The sequence below is a fragment of the Gallinula chloropus genome (genome assembly GCF_964237585.1).
Source record: "Gallinula chloropus genome assembly, chromosome: 18".
NCBI classification, from domain to species: domain Eukaryota; kingdom Metazoa; phylum Chordata; class Aves; order Gruiformes; family Rallidae; genus Gallinula; species Gallinula chloropus.
This window is the reverse complement of record NC_140103.1, coordinates 3348824-3366472: the sequence shown is the minus strand read 5'-3', so window position 1 is coordinate 3366472 and position 17649 is coordinate 3348824. Positions and strand designations below refer to the sequence as shown.

Here is a 17649-nt window from a genome sequence, read left to right as displayed (position 1 = left end):
CTGTATCGTGACTGATCCCTCACCTGTGATCCATTCTCTAATAACACTAAGCTTGCAGGGTGGAAATTTTTGAGAGTGTTTTTAAGTCATTTTAAAAAATTACTTAAAATTTCATTTTCCAGAAGGACTGAAGCCTTCACTCAAAGGGGAATTCCTGGCCATTGCCATGCCAAAGTCACTACAGCCATACCACAAAAAATATCCAGCTATAATTATGCCACTGTGAGCCTCCCTCGGAAAAACAGGCAGGGATATTTTCCCAGGCAACCAAAATCATAGAATCATAGAATGGTCTGGGTTGGGAGGGACCCCAAGGGTCACAGAGCTCCAACCCCCTGCCACAGGCAGGGACACCAACCTCCAGGCCTGGAGCTACACAGGGTTGCCCAGGGCCCCATCCAACCTGGCCTTGAACACCCCCAGGGATGGGGCACTCACCCCCTCTCTGGGCAGCCTGTTCCAGCCCCTCACCACTCTCTCTGTAAAAAACTTCCCCCTAATATCTCATCTAAACCTTCCCTCCTCTCATCCTCTGTCAGCTCTGGCTCCAAGCCCCTGGGAGGAAAGCACCCGCTCCCCAAACCCCTCTGCTCCCTCACCCCAATCCGGAGAGCGCGCTGAGCTCTCCCGTTGCCCGGTACGATGTTGCCCATCAGAGTGTTGTAGCTCGACTCCTGCCTTCCTGCGGCCTCTCGACTCCTCCCAGGAAGTCCCAGCTGCAGATGAAGCAGTTCAGAGCCAGGGAGAGGGCGGCATGTGTGCGAACGCAGCCTGGGCGGTTGTGCCAGACTCTCGCAGCGTAAAGCAGCGTGGCCCAGCTTGATGTAAGTCGGTTTTACCCCCTCACCATCCCCTCTGGCAGCTGCCTCTGTGCCCACGCTGTGTGAGCTGGCTGGCTGCTGCCGCTGCGCTCGCCCATGGTCCCGCAGCAGCGTCGCAACCCACAGCGTGAGGGGTTGTGGGGGACCCTCGTCCCCAGAGCCCTTTGGGTGCGACTGTGAGCAGGCAGGCTGGCCAGCACCGTGGGGGTGCTTGGGGAACACCAGGATAGAGGAGAAAGCCAGTGCTGGAGGGTAGGAGGTGGTGAGTGACCGGTCCCCACGGTGACCTTTCAGCTGTCACCTCTGAGATCCTGAGCGAGAGGTGCCCCGGCTCCCTTGCTGGGAGCATACATACAGCACAGCCTGAAATGCCCACCCAGGTGAGAGGCTCCCTGAGCTTTTCCCAGGCTTTTTGACTCTCCAGGGGCTGCCCCCTCTCCAAAACATTATCCAGGGCTGGGGAGGCAAGGCAGAGCCCTCTGCCCAAGCCCCAGGGTGCTGCTCCCAGTCTGCAGGAGCCTTTTGCAAACCTCTTACTCCAACTCCAACTAGTCTTCTGTTACCTGGTGGAGCCCTTTTTTATTGCCACACTTTGATCTCGTTACCTGCAGAGTTAATCTCCTCATTCCAGTGCTCATTTGCTTTGGGATCAAAGCAGCGTCCCTGCAGACCTCAGCGCCTGTCCCCAACATGCAGCTGTCCCATGCACAGGGACAAGGTAGGTATTTTGCCTCCCCAGCAATATTATGCTGTGGCTTCCTGGTTTTCCATAAATTGTAGGGTTTTTTTTTCCTCCACCTGGGCACAGAGATATAAAACCCTACTGGTCTCAGCTGGTGGCTGCTTTGCCCCTTTGTTAGAAATGACATGAAATACAAACAGTGGAGACTCTCATCCTGCATGTGCAGATGGACAGTGCACCCAGCAGTGCTGAGAACTTACCTCTGGGCTGGCCAGCTTCAAATCTGGTTTAATTTAATCTTTGACAGCTCGGTAAATTAATCCCTGACCGGTCAAACTATAGGTGCTTACATGCTCCAGACTCACTGTTTTTACCTGAAGTATGTAATCAGTAAGTTATTTTCACTTAAATGCCACGTATTTAAGCAATGCTGTAGAAGATTTATGGGGACTTGAGGTGAAGAAAAAGGCTACATCAGGAACAGGAATTAATTTGGGGCTTTGAAGGAAAGGTAAACACCAAAATCACTTCAGAGATGGAAGCTGGTACCTTGTTAATCAGAATAAAACTTGGAGTTAAACAGCTCAGAGCTGCAGCAGCTGCGAGGCCAGAGACCAGCAGCACTCCCAGGTTGATTTTATTTTTCTCTTAACCTTAATAACATGAAGAGAGAGGAAAGGGTGGGGTTGTGGGGAGCAGGTTTGCCCAGCATGTATGTCCAAGGCCCCTGGTTTCACTTGGAGCCCCAGGAGTCAGGGGGTCCAGCAGCCATGCCAAGGCACAGCCCCATCAGCGAGGAAGGTGAAGGTGCTGCAGGGGAGGAAGTGGAGAGGCAGGACCCACCTGTGAGCAAGGAAAGCAAACAGCAAGCAGATGTTGGATGCCCAATTCCCAGAGGATGCCCTCTCACTGGTGTCCATACCAGTCCCTTAAGTGTAAAGGAAAGTGAAGGAAGCCTGGAATTAAAGATAGAGGAGGCAAAGGCCATGGCTGCCCTTGTGATCCTGACTTTGTGTGTGTCACAGGCACAAAGTACAACCCCAGGGCTATTTAACATTGCAGTGACAACCCACAAAGCGGTTCATTCCCTCTCTTCCTTTCTGTGGCAAAATAACCCCAGCGCTGGATCCCAGACCTGCTCTGCAATCCCAGGTACACGGAGCATTTGCTTTGCAGGTCTGTGCCCACGGGACTGAGACAGCAGGAGCCCTGGCATGCTCCGGAGAGTGGGACAGTCCCTGCGTCACTTCTTGCTGGAGAGGAAGAGCAGTGCTGGATATAGCTCACACTCTGTCGAGGTACTGAATGTTTCTGGCCAGCAGCCTGGTCCTTGGCTCAGGCTGCAGCCATACAGAGCCTGGGGGAGCTCACTGCCCAGGAGATGGCAGATAGGGCACGTCAGGGAAAGCCATGCTGGTGCAATCCCCTCTGCACCCACTGATTTCCAGGCAGCCTGTTTAAAGGGAGTGTCTCATAAGCAAGAGAATATCTATCCTTTATCAGAAGGAAGCTCATTGTGGGTTTGCCTCATCTGATGGTCTCTTCTAAAGTCTCCTGGGTTGCAACGTACTTGGGAAATATCAGCATCCCTCTTGGAGATACAAACGTGCAGAGCAAGGAAATCATGTGCAGTCAGGAGTGGAAGGCTGTGGCTGCTCAGTCTCCCACACTGGCACTCAAGTGTCCTGTCTGGCTGCCAGGCAAAGTGTGCCTGGGGAAACACAGTGTGTGGAGCAGAACAGGCTGAGGCAGATTTGGGGGCTGCGTGGCCCTAAGGCTCTGTTGCTCTCCAGCCCGATGAGCAGCCGCCCATCGTGCAGGCTGGGGATGGGATGGAGAAAGCATCAAAAGAAGGGAGCTTTTGTCATGTCCCTTCCCAAAAGGGCAGGAGCAGACAGTGCCTTCCCTCAGAACTGGGAATTGGTAGGCTCAAAACACCTCCATCCCACTGATTCCCAGCACACCAATGCTGTTAAATTCTCTGAACTGTGACTAGCAGAAGCTGCACCACAAGAGAACAGCACTGGAGCTGTTAATATTTCACCTCCAGCTATCTTTTACTTCCCAAACCATGAATCCTTCTATTCCCACCAAAACCAGACCAAGCACAGGGTCTTCCTGATGGTAATATGCCACAAGCTTGTGCAGAAAGAACAAGGAAGGGGCTGGGGGAGAGAAGCGGGGCTCCCCTAGACCTGGAGAAGCAGTGGCTTCTGCTCATCCTTGGCTGCCTGCCTGGCACCACGGGGGAGCACAGAGTCCACCCAGTGCCCTCTGAAACCCAGGGCTCCTCAGCAAGGTGTTTGCAAAGACTCCTGGTGAGGGCTGGAGCCGTGTAAAACCTCTGAGCTCTCACTGCACAACACACTGTTGGGGTGCTCCTGAAATTCTGGCACAGCCTTCTGGGAACAGCAGAGGTGAGCAGGTAAGTGGGGAGCCCAGGGAAGGGAGCTGACCCCCCCACCAGTCCTGCCATGGCAGAGCACAGACCCTGTCCCCTCACATCCCACCTCTGCATCTCTTACGAGTCCTCCTCAACCCTGTTCATGCACTTTATTTGCTGTGGCAACAATCGTTTTCTTGGCTCGTTGCTCCAGAGATGCCCTTCTCACATCCCCACGCTGGCTTTTCTTGGTGCATTGAGCACTATTTGTCACTGGCTTCCAGTTCCTTTGCTGTCTGGTTACCTTTTCCCTGTGCTGTTGAGTTATTACATTCTGCCTCTGCTGCTTTTCATCATCCTTGTGATAAATTCCCCACCAAGCCCAGCTGACTTTCTCCCACTGAGTCTATCCAACTGGAAGAAGGATTTTTTCAAGCCTTCTCCAGAAACCCCTGCAGCAGTGTTAGTCAGCAACATCCCATTAGCAATAGTAAAAGGCTCACCTTCCCTTGGGAGAAACATTCCTGGGGAGGCTGCATCCCTTTGCTGTGGCCCCTCTGCGAAAGCTTCAACTCACTTTCTTCATCCCTCTTTGCAGGCAAAAATGTCCAGGCCACTGCAAGCTCGGAGACTGGAAGGAACAGAGAAGAATATCTGGTGAGTGAAGAGAATACCTGGTTTCCCTTGGTGGTAGGTGTGGTTTTAGGCCGGCTGGCACCAGACAGAAACTACCACAGTCCCCCAGCACAGAGCAGCGATCTCCCTCAGGGGTGAGTTTGTCCCAGGGGAGACTTTATCCCAGTTCTGTACCTGCTGCTCACACTTCGTGCCACATTGGGGGTCCCACGCCTGCGGGAGAGGCAGGGGGAGCGCCTTGTCCCCCCATCCCACCTGCCCACCCGAATGATCCCAGCAGCACCCACATCCCAGCCAGGCGGCTGCAGCACACTTTGCAGCCCTGGCACCTGCCCCAAGCCCACCCTCGGGCCCTGCAAGCAGAGAAACAAGGCAAAGAGATGCTGCAGGTTGCACTCCCGGCCTGCCAGGCGCAGGCCTGGGGAGGAGGTTTCAGGGGACTTTCCCCAAAGCCCTGCTTGCGCTCGGTTTCAAGCTGCAAACCACCCACCAGCTGGCTCTTGCTTGTGAGAAGCACTGAGTTCAACCTGCCTGTCCCTCAGCAGAGGCCTTTGTGGTGCCTAGCTGTTAAATTTTGCAGAACTGGTATGAGCTTGAAAACCTCTGAGGCCTCTCCTGCTCTGTCTGATCCCCTCAGCCTCACAGCTTCAGCCCCGACCACACACCCAGGCTGCTTCCTTGGGGAACAAATTAAGACCACTCACCCCCCTGGGGCCTCTGTTTTAATTGAAATGTGCCTGAAATGACCTGTGCTTGGCCAGATCCACCTGTGAGCAGCAGAATGGCTCTGCAGGAAGGGCACTGTTCTCGCTCACTTCCACAGGGATGCTGACAAGCCAGCACACTGCCCAGACCCTCTCTAAAGGCTTGTCTTTCTCTCCTTGTCTTTTCTCCAGGGTGGAGTTTGTAAAACTGGCTGCCACCTACTCCAAAGTGAACCTGGGCCAGGGCTTCCCCGACTTCCCCCCACCGGACTTTCTGAAGGAAGCATTCGTGAGAGCCCTCGGCGGGGAGAACCACATGCTGCACCAGTACACCCGTGCCTTTGTGTGTGGACAGACCTCCCCTCCCTCTCCTTGGCAATGCCCCCCTCACTCCCTGTTAGCCAGGGCCACAATAAACAGGACAAACCACATGAGGCAAAACATGCATCCTGCCTCAGCCCAGGCCCCAGCACCCAGGGCTGTGACACCCTGTTTTCCCTGGGCACTTGAAGCAGTCAGGCTGGAAGAGGCCCCACATACTTAGTTGCAGGGTGCTTGGCTGCCCAGGCCCCTTCCAAGGGCTCATCTGTGTTTTGGGAGGTTTCTGCAGCCCCAAACCTACCCCTCTTCTCACCCCACAGGGCCACCCACCTCTGGTGAAGATCCTAGCCCAGTTTTTTGAGAAGCTGCTTGGACGAGACCTGGATCCTATGACCAACGTGATGGTGACTGTGGGGGCATACCAGGCTCTTTTCTGCTGCTTCCAGGCTTTCGTTGACGAAGGCGATGAGGTAACCCAAGATTTGGGCTTGTTGCACTGGCCCTTCTCAGCTGTGGGTCTGACAGGAACAGATTTTCATAGTCCTTTTGCAAAGCAGAAAAGGTTTTTATCCCCATTCCCCAGAATTTGAGCTTCCAAAGGAAAAAAGTCTCTCTGCTGCAGGGCACCGTCTTATTTCTGCATAAGGCAAAATAACCTTTTCACCCCGAGTGATGTTGTTCTTCCCTGACACTGCCCATGGGCCACACAGGCTCTCTGTTACAGTAAAGCTTGGATTAAAAATTCCTGTCCCTCCCATTGCTCTCTGCACCCATCAGGGATGGTCTAAGCAGGGCCAGGAGGGTGCTGATGTGTCCCTTTCTTCCAGGTGATTATCATCGAGCCTTTCTTCGACTGCTATGAGCCCATGGTGAAAATGGCTGGTGGGACACCCGTGTTTGTCCCACTGAGACTGGTGAGTGGGTCAGAACAAAGCCCCGTCCCTGGGGGTGTTCAAGGCCAGGTTGGATGGGGCCCTGGGCAACCCTGTGTAGCTCCAGGCCTGGAGGTTGGTGTCCCTGCCTGTGGCAGGGAGTTGGAGCTCTGTGACCCTTGGGGTCCCTTCCAACCCAGACCAGTCTGGGATTCTATGATTCTCTGAAAGCCATCAAGGAGGGATGTGTCATAGGAAAAGGGGGTGAAGAAGTGAGTGGTAAGCAAAGCAAGTTGATATTCCCCTCTGTTCTCTCTAGAAAGACCCAAAAGATGGAAAGCTGATGTCTAGTGCAGACTGGCAGCTGGACCCAACTGAACTGGCTTCTAAATTCAGTGACCGGACAAAAGCCATCGTCCTGAACTCACCCAACAACCCTCTGGGCAAGGTAACGCCTCTGGCCTGGCTGTGCCTGGCCCTGAAAGCAGCTGGGCTGCTGCAGCCCACCTGCCCAACTTGCTGTGTGGCAGTGACCTGACCTTCCTTGCACACATGGAAACGGGTGTCACGGGGGCACCACGTGCTCCGTGCACTCTCCTGGTGTTTTTTAAGCCTGGTCTTTTGTGCCAGCAGTGGTCTTGCCCTGTTAGACCGTTGCAACCAGCTCCTGCCCACCCTGGCTTGGGTGCAGGGCCATGACAGAGAGGCAGGGCCAGGCAGAAATGCTCCTGCTCTATCTCTATTCCACTCCTTGCCTGCTGCAGGTGTTCAGCCGAGCAGAGCTGGAGCTCCTTGCAAATCTGTGTGTGAAGCACGACGTCCTGTGCATCAGCGATGAGGTGTACGAGTGGCTGGTGTTCGATGGGAAGGAGCACACCCGCATCGGTACGGAGCAGGGCCTGGCTGAGCCTGGGTGTCTTCCCTGGGCACAGCATCTGCAGGGAGGGAACTGGGGATTTAGCAGGAGTCCCCTGGCAGGCACGCACAGCCTCCAAATCAGGACTTAAAGCAGAGAGCTGGCTTCCCTTGCATGGGATCTGGAGCAAAGAGCCCTTTGGCTTCAATGAAATGGAATTTTTTCCCCATACTCTGTAAAACCACAGGTTTGTGGGTGTCTCTAGCTCTGGGACATCCATTTCGACACGCATTCAGAGACCTGTTCTTCCTGTTGCAGTAACATGCAACCACCCTGTTGCAGGGTGAAGGTTCTTGTCACCTCTCAGAACCCCTGGGGCTGGGTACAGGCATGTGAAAGCACTTAATTACAAAGAGATGCTCTTGAGAAACCTGGCTGCCTGCTTGGGGTGTGCTTTGAGGTTCATCCAGGTGAAAAATGTGCTGTGAACACAAGAGGCCACCGTGGGTTATGGTGGGCAAAGAGCTCTCACTGTGTCATTAATGATGCCCAGAAACAAGCTTGCTGAGCTCTACCATTGGTGTTTCTCTGTTGTTTCATTGCCAGCCAGCTTACAAGGGATGTGGGACCGCACGGTGACCATTGGGAGTGCTGGGAAGACCTTCAGTGTCACTGGATGGAAGGTGAATTGCCCCATGCAGCACCTCGTGCCATTCCCATTCCCATCCCTTTGCTCCAGGACATGGGATTGCCATAGCATGGCCCTGGGGACACTGCTGCTGCTGCTTTGAGCCTCAGGGTCTGAAAGTACCAAAGCTCCTTTACAATAACCCTGCCTGGAAAATACAATGAGACCAGCGCAGGCAAATAAAGGGGAGCCCAAGCAGGTACCCAGAGACTTACCACCTTCCTCCTCCTCCTCTCCTGGCCACAGGTGGGCTGGACTGTGGGACCCAACCGTCTGCTGCAGCACCTTCGCACCGTGCACCAAAACTCAGTGTACCACTGTGCCACAGCTGCTCAGGTAAGGTGGCTCCCCACAGCTGGCCCCCACAGCTCCCCACAGGTGGCTCCCCACAGCTGGCCCTGCAATTCCCAAACCCCTGAGGCTGGGACAAGAGAGGGCCCTTCTGCCCACGGCTGACCTGAAAGGCACAGGCAGGGTGCTGCGTGGTGCCCTGGAGAGGCTCCTTCCCTGCTCCCTGCAGCCACCTCAGGCCTGAGATGAATGAGAGCACCCTTTTAAATTCCTTATTTTGCACTGAGCAGTCTAAGAGGCTGTTTGGAGGGGCTGGAAGTAGACAGCTCGGCTTGGTGCAGTGAGAAATCAGCCCCTGCTCCCTCATCCCCTGTGAATTTTGTTGGAGCAAAGACTCCAGTTCTCAAGCCAGCCTTGAGCATCTCCTCACCAGGCACCTCTCTCCTTGCAGGAGGCTGTGGCACAGGGTTTCCAGAGGGAGCTCGAGCTCTATGGGACACCAGAGAGCTACTTCATCCAGCTGCCCAAGGAACTGCAGCAGAAGAGAGACCAGATGGTCCAGAGCCTGGATGCTGTAGGGATGAAACCCATCATCCCTGAGGGCACCTACTTCTTGGTGGCAGACATCTCTGAGTTCAGTGAGTCAGCTGCAGTTTTGCTCAGGCAGGGATGAGTATGGGGGCAGCTCAACGTGGTACCAGGAGTGGGGACAGGAACCTGCATGAACCACTGCCAAAGCAGGGACAGACAACAGCCCATTCCCCATCCAAGCTCCTGTGGGTTTGGGGCTGGGCTGAGGCACCTGGCAGCAGTGCCAACCTCTGTGCCCCTGCACTTCTCCTTGCAGAGTCTGATGTCCCTGATGTCCCTGACTCTGATGAGCCCTACGACTCCAGATTTGCCAAGTGGATGGTGAAGAACAAGGTAAATGCATCTGTCCCTCTCTGCTGTGCTTGCCCCAGGTGGGTTTGTGCCCTCCTTGCCCATTGTGGCAGCTCATGGCAGGGGGTCTCTGCTAGCCACTGGTCTCAACCCTGGCAGCCTGAGCTCCAGCAGCGTGAGCAGACAGGGTGCCAAAGGCATCCACAAGCCTGTCCACAGGACCATGAGCAATAGTTGGGCAGCTTCACTCACACAGGGCAGGGCTGCACCCCATCCCAAGAGGAGTCACCTCAGCTCCACGTGCTTCCCCTCCCCAGGGACTTGCTGCCATCCCGCTCTCCGCTTTCTACTGTGGGGCCCACAAGAACAACTACAACAATTTCATCCGCTTCTGCTTTGCCAAGGTGAGATACACAGCAGCACAGAGGAAGCTGGGCTTGGCAGTAATAAGATATAATAATCAGGGCTGGCTTCATGAGGTGAATGCCAAGAAGAACTGCAGAGCCACCACGGCTGCTCCAGCCCCCTCCTGCAGACACGTGAGCTGAGCTGGGGCAGGAGGTGTACCAGTGCCAGCCTTTGCTCCATCAGCATCCCACATTTCTCAGGCAAGGCAGGGAAGCAGTCTGGATGCATGTTTAACTGCCCAGTGATGGCTGTGCCTGTGTCATACTGAACATGGAGCATCTGCACTGCTCCACAGAACGGGATTTTTATATAAATGGAGGCTGCAGGGAGGGGAAAGGGGGATTAGCCTTGAAGCCACTGACCAAACCTGTGGTGTCTGTTTAGGAGGAAGCTACACTGAAGGCAGCAAATGATATACTGCAGAAATGGAAACGGGAGAGAACCAATCCCTGAGCATGCTGGAGAGAACCAGGCTCTCAGTCCTCACCTGCCCTGACTGCTCCTCCTCTTCTTCCTCTTCCTTTCCTTAGCTACGAACTTTGATACGTTCTCATTTTTGTGCTTTCAAGCCTGTTTTCTGTCAGACAAGTGGGTGAGAGGTTTGCCAGGCCCAGGGTCTGGCTTTGCCCTGCTGTGAGATGAGTGCACTGCTCCTCGTGAGGAGCGAGTCCCTGTGTGTGCTGACAGCATTCAACGTTTCTCCTTCTGTCTAAAGACTTTGCTAATCAGTTCTGGGACACATCCAGCAGGACACAAGGTAAGGACGGCTCCTGGGCTCTTTTCCACCACCAGACTCTGAGAAGGTGTATCACAACCTACCTTTAACACCATCTGGGGGGGGTTGGTGTTGCTCCACATCCCCACTCACATCTCCCAGGGCACAGGACAGCATTTCCAGCAGCACCCATGTTCCCACAGGACCATCACCACCCGTCAGTAGGGCGATTCCTGTGATCCTGAAAATTATAAACCCAGTGAAACACTGTTTCCCATAGTCATCAATGTACCTGTTGGGGTTTTTTTTACCTGTTTGCCTCCAGGGAAGATGACAGCAGAGTTGGTAACTGGTTTCCACTGGGAAACAGGCTTTCATAAACAGCCTGGCTATCACCAGATCTTCTCTGGGCACCCCAAACCACTTTGTCAGAGCTTGGCAGCGTTGCCCAGGCTGCAAAGCAAAACCTTCAGGCCTTTGGTAACCACACACAGTGGCTGAGGAGAGCAGGCACAGCAGCCTCGGGGTGCTCCTGCTGCTGGTGGCCCCCACAACCTCCCACCCACCGGGCTGGTGGGGTAAGGGGGTAACGTAAGCCAGGTTTTGAAAGGTCATTCTTGCATCACTCTTGATTTCAACCCAGCTAAGAATGTCAACCAGCATCACCAGCCACGCAGGAGTTACGCTGCGGTAACTGTTTGTGACGGTTGAGTATTAAAGTTGATTTGCTGCAGTTCACTGGAGAGTAAAGGTGTCTCTGTGCCCATCACAGGGCTGATGCAGCTCTCTGCAGAGCTGCCATCACTCCTCTGACAGCTGTGCTGTGTCCTGGGGTGGCAGCTGCCCGTGTCACTCAGGCTGGGGGGTAGCAGCTCTGCAGGTTTTCTGTGTCAGGCTGCAGCCGCAGGTCTGGATCCCCTTGGAGCCGGAGGGGGATTCCCCCTGCCCCGACCCACAGGAGGGACTGGGGGTGGGAGGCAAACACCCAGCTCCTGCCTCAGCTCCTGGGAGCTGCGTCTGGGCTCGTGTGGGTGGGTGAGGGTGCTGCTGAAGGCTCTTTTGCACCCAAGCGCTAGGAGGGCTGCAGTCACCAAGACAGATCAAGAACCGTGAAGGCAAATCATTAACACAGAGATTAATTGTAGGGGCTCTCGCTGTAGGCTGTGACACACCCCACAAGGGGCATCCCCCCCTCCCCCAAACTCCACCACGCACGCAGTGCTTGTGCAAAGACACCCGGACACAGGGCTCTCTCTATTTCACGCAGACACCCAGCCGGGAGCCCCCAGCCTCCCTGAGAAGCCGCGCTCCCCCCCCCCCCACCTCCCGCGGGTCCTCTTGGGTCGCCCATCCCACCGCCGAACGCGCCCAACCCTGCTTAGCTTCGCAACCCGCGCGGGCGACGCACGCCTTGCCCCGCCCTCTGACTCGCCATTGGCTCACGTGGCGCCGGCCTCCTCCCCCAGCCTGGGCGCCTCCGGCCAATCAGCAGCGCGGAGGGGTGCGCGGTCGGGGAGCGTGGGGCCAAGATGGCGGACGGCGGCGGCGGCGCTGCGAAGCGGCCCAAAGGGGTGAGAGGGGGCGCGGGGGTTGCCACGGGCGAGCCCTGAGGGGAACCCGGCGGTAACGGGCGCTGTCTCCCGCAGGTTGAGGAGAGGAACGTGGACTGGCGGCGCTGGAAGCAGGAGAGTAAGGCCGGGTCCCCGCGGGGCTGGGGGCGGGCAGGGAAACCGGGCGCAGGCGCGGGGGTTGGGGAGTATGGAGGGGGGGGGGGTGCCCGGGGGGACCCTCGGCCTTGAGAAGAGGAGGCTGAGGGGAGCCCTTATCGCTCCCTGCAAGGAGGGTGCAGAGAGAGGGGGTCGAGCTGTTCTCTCGGGTGACAAGCGCTGGGATGAGAGGGAATGGCTGGAAACGGCCTCGGGGAGATTTAGGTCAGATATCAGGAAGGGTTTGTGTACTGAACGGGCTGCCAGGCACCCGCACAGGCTGCCCAGGGAGGTGGTGGGGTCACCATCCCTGGAGGGGTTACAAGGGCGTGTGGATGTTGTGCCTGAGGATATAGGCTAGAGGTGGCTGAGGCAGGGTCAGGCTGTGGTTGGACTCGGATGGTCTAAAGGGTCTCAGCCCAGGTGATTCTGTCATTTTAAGACCAGGAGGTGCCATCCCCAAGCGCTCTGTGCCCTGGCACAGCCATCACCCCGCGTGCCCCACAGCCACCCTGCTCAGAGCGCTCCCAGCAGTATGTAAAGGGTGCTGCTGCTCTCCCTTCCAGGGAAAGCAGAGAAGAAGAAATGGAAGGAAATGAAGCTCCTGAAGAAACTGGAAAAACAGAGGATGCAAGAACTGGCAGAAAAACAAGCTGAGAAGCAGGAGGAGCAGAAGGAAGACAAAGGTGACGGTGCTGTGACCTGGTGGGGAGGCCTGGGCTTCAAGAGCTGGGACAGCGGGGTCACTAAATATCACACTGATAGGAAAGGGGATGCTCAGCTTCACAGATTTGATAGAGATTGCTCTGGGTGCATAGAGAGGCACGGATGCAATGCAGGGAGCACTGCACAGGAGACCTTTCTTAGAGAACAGTGGCGATTAAAACCTAGGAAAGCAAGGCTGCCTTATTTCCCCCACCACCCCTGCTGCTGAGGTAGCCTAGAAAAGGCTGTACCTGCAGCTGCCCTGCTGGGGCTCCCCTCTGATGGCACTGTGCCCCCCAGGGCGTCACCACACGCTGAGCGTCGCCCTGCCGGGCTCTATCCTGAACAACGCCCAGTCCCTGGAGCTGCGGACGTACCTGGCTGGGCAGATTGCTCGGGCCTGCGCCATCTTCTGCGTGGATGAGGTCGTGGTGTTTGATGAGCACGGAGAGGATGCCAAGTAAGCAGCTGACAGCTTGTTCTGCTTCTCTCTTTCTTCAAAGACCAGGAAAGAACTGCATGTACCTTAAGCACATATTTGGGCCTCTCAGCTGCCAGGGTTACGGGGACCCCCTGGGCAAAGTTGTTGACTTAACTGCCCTGGAAACTAGGGTCATTTAGCTGAGGATGACAGAGCAGCAGGAGGTCATGTCCTGCTGTACTCTTAAAGCTTGCTGTGGAGGACAGGCCATGCCCACATCCATATGGAAGATGAATTCCCATCCTTCAGCTTTTCAGCCTGAAGCTCTGTGTTAACTGGCCAGGCTTTGCAATCCTGGAGCATCCAGGTCATGTCAATACACAACTATCAAAACCAAAACTGAGAAAGGTACTTGGCTTATAAAGAGTCCCAAATACAATTCCCTATCAGTCTCTACCTCTGGAGTAGCCCTTTTGTAAGATGGCCCATTTATCTCCTGGGGGTGGAGGGAGAGGTTGTGCTGCTATTTTCAGATTAAAGACTGATCTGTGGTGTTCTGATGACCATGTGGGGCTGTGCAGTCTCATGCTGAGCTCACAGGCTGCCTGTTCTTTCTTTCAGGAGCGTGGAGGGGGACTTTGAAGGAATTGGGAGGAGAGGCAAGGCTTGTGTGCAGCTGGCTCGGATCCTGCAGTACTTGGAATGTCCTCAGTAAGGCCACCACCATGCATCAGAACTGACTTACCCAGGGTATCTCATGCTAGAGGCTGTGGGAGCAGGAGGCAAATTCTCTCTGCATTGCATAATTATGCAGGCACACACCTAATTCCTTCACATGCCTGATTCAGGAGTATAAAAAGATCAGTGACTGCAGGATACAAACCCCTGTGATGCGTTAGAGGTAGATCAGGGACTTGAGGGAGCTAAGCACGCTCTTCTCTCTACTCCAGCAACCTTTTTCATGTTTCAACCTTCTCTGATAACAGGTACTTGAGGAAATCCTTTTTTCCAAAGCACGAGGATCTGCAGTTTGCAGGTAATGGCTCAGTTATCTCCATTCCAAGCTGTTAGCTCCCCCTTCCTGAGCCTCCCCTCTGGGTTTGCACGGGATGCACAGAACTGAGGAACTTTTCCCCCCTTCAGAGGGCGGGGTGTGGGATGCTGGACCAGAGAGGGAGGTGGCAGTGGAGCAGTGGTACTTAACACACTGTTCCCACTGTTCCTGGCCTGTCCTCATCAGATGTTTCCCTCTGTGCTGTTTCAGGGCTGCTCAACCCCCTGGACAGCCCCCACCACATGCGGGTGGATGAGGACTCGGAGTACCGAGAAGGGGTAGTGCTGGACCGGCCGACTAAGCCAGGCAGAGGCTCCTTTGTTAACTGTGGGATGAGGAAGGTATGTCTGTAACTCAGGTCCCAGAAGAGTTTCTAGTCTCTCTGGAAGACGTGAAACAGGCAATGGGGGGTATTACTGGGTTCTTGAAAGCCAGAGCAGGCTGGCACAGGGTTTAAGGCTGTTGCTATCTTGCTCCTTCTGGCTCCTTAATGTTTGTAGCTTCCCAAGTCTTGGTGGGTCTGGCTATTCCAGCATGTCATTGCTTCACTGCTGGAATTGATCTGAGCAGCAAAGCCTCAGGCTGCTCACCCAACCCACCCTGAGCCTGCTCTGCACTGCGTGAACCACACAGGCCCTGCTCACAGGGCTCCTCCTTCCAGCTCCAGAGCAGACTCCCAATTCCTCAGAGGGTTCCCTTCCTTCCCTGCCTCCCCCTGTACTTCCCAAGTGCCTGACACTGATGGTGACTGTCACTGCAGGAGGTGCAGATCGACAAACAGCTGAACCCTGGTCTGCGAGTCACTGTGCGCCTGGAGGAGCCCCAGAAGCCAGGTAACCCTGCTCCCTTGGCATCTCTAAACTGCAGCTCCATGGGAGCTGGTCCTTTTGTATGACAACCTTCAGCTTACCACCACTGCAAGGTACCCAACAGCCCTGCATGTTCCCTTCACACACAATTTTAACACCACCCTTATCATACCTCCCTAATTAACTGGAGATCTACCAGCTTTGTGACCAACAATAACCAGCTCAAACAGCATCCTTTCCATGGTGCCCTCAAAAGGGGTTGTACACCAAGTCGATGCCCTGCCCCAGGAGAAACTGCTGCATGTGGTGGGTCAAACCCAGCTCTTGCTAGGAGATCACAGGGGTGACTGATCTCTGTGCTTCCCTTCCAGAAGGTAAGGTGCACAAGGGCACCGTGGTGTCCTCACACCACCCTCGGACGGTATCAGGCTTGTACTGGGGTTACAGCGTCCGCCTTGCCTCCTGCCTAAGTAAGTATCTGCAGTTCTCTGCTCTCTGCCTGGGCTTCCAGGCCAGTTTCACACCTTCTGGCTGCACACCTGCACCACGTGTTAAAGTCTCTTTGAACTGTGTCTCAGAGGCAGCTGACACGTGCAGCTAGCAGACATGTGGCAGTCAAACTTAAGGGCTAAAGCTGGGCATGAAGCATCCCACTCACCCACCAGCACCCTGCCCTGTACTTCCACTCACTTGTGCAAATGTCCACGTTGGAGGGCACCAACTCTTGTGTCCTGCCACGTCTCCAGCCAGTCCATCACCACTTCTGCAGTAACCACCTCCCACTCATCACATCAAAGCCAGCAGCGACAGTTGAGCTCAGGCACCCTGCAAAGTCCTTTTCCTGTCTTCTGATTGATTTGGGCTAGGAAAATCATAATCCTTAGTTAAGGGATGGCCCCTGGCACCTGTTGGAGCTCTGAGGTAAGAGAAGGTTGCCAGACACCCCTGCAGCAAGAGAGTTAGGTAGGAAAGAGGAATCATTCTGATGCACTAATGGCACAGAAAAACAATTCCTGCTGCTGCTGCTACTCACCTGTGGAGTGCTTCAGCCTGTGTGGATGGCACACAGCAGGGCAGGGGCCCCACATGAATAACCCCTGTTGTGTCTGTTGCCCAGGTGCTGTCTTCTCAGAGTGCCCGTTCCGGGAAGGCTACGATCTCTCCATTGGGACCTCGGAGCGGGGCAGCTCGGTGGACACAGCCACTCTCCCTTCCTTCAGGTTCGTGTCCTGCCTGCTTGACCCTCCCTCAGAGCCCTCAGTGAGGCCTGCTGTAGGCAGCAGAGCTGCCCTGTGGCCTTGGTGTTCTCCTGGGCATGAATGCTTCTAGATAAAAGACTCACCTGCAGGCTCCCTCCTGTGCTCTGCTGCTCCCTTTTGCATTCCTCTGCCTGACAGAAGCTGGGGGAAGTACCCCAGGACAAGGCCAGTTCTTTTCCTGTCTCTCTGCAGTTGGTAGGAGGGACTCTGGCATTGGCCTGGTGCTGTGGGGCTTTGTTAGAGGCAGGGACACAGCTCCCTGCTTCAGCAGCACAGAGGAGCTTGAATGCAGACCTGGATACCTGAATGAAACAAGTGATGCTGCTTCTTGCAGATGTTTACATGAACCAGCTCTTAATCCAGTTGAAGGTTTGGGGCACACCAGTAGCTCTCATAGTAGAGGGGTAAGAGCCAGTCTCCCCTCTCACCCTGTCCCTCTGCTTGCCCCTAGGCATGCCCTGGTCGTCTTTGGAGGTCTCGAGGGGTTGGAAGCCGGGGTTGATGTGGACCCAAACCTGGAGGTCACAGACCCAAGCGTCCTGTTTGACTTCTACTTGAACACCTGCCCCAGCCAAGGCAGCAGAACCATCCGCACAGAGGTAGGGCAGCACCTGATGGTGTGGTGGGGCACGGTGCCTGTGTGCACAGAGCAGTGCTGTGGGCAGCAGCACACACTCCCCACGGTGACTCCTCAGCAGAGAGCAGCTGGCTTGCCTGGTGCTCCTCAGAGCCCTGGTTCCAGCTGCTGCCTGGGTCTGTTCCAGGAGGCGCTGCTGATCTCTCTCTCTGCGCTGCGACCCCACATGGATGAGGCTGTGAAGACACCCAGCAACAGCTGAGGGAAGGAAAACCACTGACCTTGCCCTCAGCTGAGGCCTGTCTTCAGGGAGGGGCTTCTCAGATGTGGGGGTGCTGGGCAAACCGCTCCAAGAGCCTGGCAGGGCCAAGACACAACGTGACTAAAGCTGGCAGCGCTGCTCGACCGACTGGGACCAGCCACAGGCTGGTCACTGCTGCTCAGAAGCTGGACCAAGCCTGACAGCAGACTGGTTGTCAGTAATTTGGACATCTGGGTGGGAAATAAAACAGTACAGAACCTCTGCTGCCTTGAAATGTGTGTGTGAGTCTCTGGGTGTAGGGGATGGGCGCTCGGTGTCCAGGGATCCTGCACACTTGGTGCCACTGGAGCCAAGAGCCTCTGGCCTTAAAGGAAATGAAAATTAGCCCCTATGCCAAGAAGCCACTCCTGTCCCACTTAGCCTGACTCTCCAGGCTGCCCTTCAGTGCTTCAGCCTTCCCCATGGTAGGAAAGGTTGGGGCTTGAGTTGAGCCTCAGTGCTAAAGCACATCAGCATAGCTCATGGCAGGCTGGCTCCATCTGCACTGATTTAAGCTCTGCCTACAGTGAGCTCAAACAGGAGAACAGCTGGGGAAGC

At 55.4% G+C, this 17649-nt stretch overlaps 1 protein-coding gene across 1 annotated transcript; it reads left to right on the top strand.

Moving 5' to 3' along the window:
• Positions 1 to 742: 742 nt before the first annotated feature.
• LOC311198714 (kynurenine--oxoglutarate transaminase 3-like) lies at positions 743 to 17314 on the top strand. Its single transcript, XM_084272718.1, has 27 exons — positions 743 to 824; positions 1433 to 1539; positions 2680 to 2801; positions 4485 to 4543; positions 5419 to 5569; positions 5868 to 6017; positions 6375 to 6461; positions 6739 to 6867; positions 7184 to 7304; positions 7882 to 7958; positions 8210 to 8299; positions 8706 to 8892; positions 9102 to 9178; positions 9454 to 9540; positions 9929 to 9985; positions 11726 to 11830; positions 11906 to 11948; positions 12532 to 12651; positions 12971 to 13130; positions 13713 to 13802; positions 14078 to 14127; positions 14356 to 14486; positions 14906 to 14978; positions 15326 to 15424; positions 16072 to 16174; positions 16665 to 16812; positions 16978 to 17314. The coding sequence occupies exons 3-27, from the start codon at positions 2718 to 2720 to the stop codon at positions 17050 to 17052; spliced, it is 2553 nt and encodes an 850-aa protein (XP_084128844.1). The 5' UTR covers positions 743 to 824; positions 1433 to 1539; positions 2680 to 2717; the 3' UTR covers positions 17053 to 17314.
• Positions 17315 to 17649: the final 335 nt, after the last annotated feature.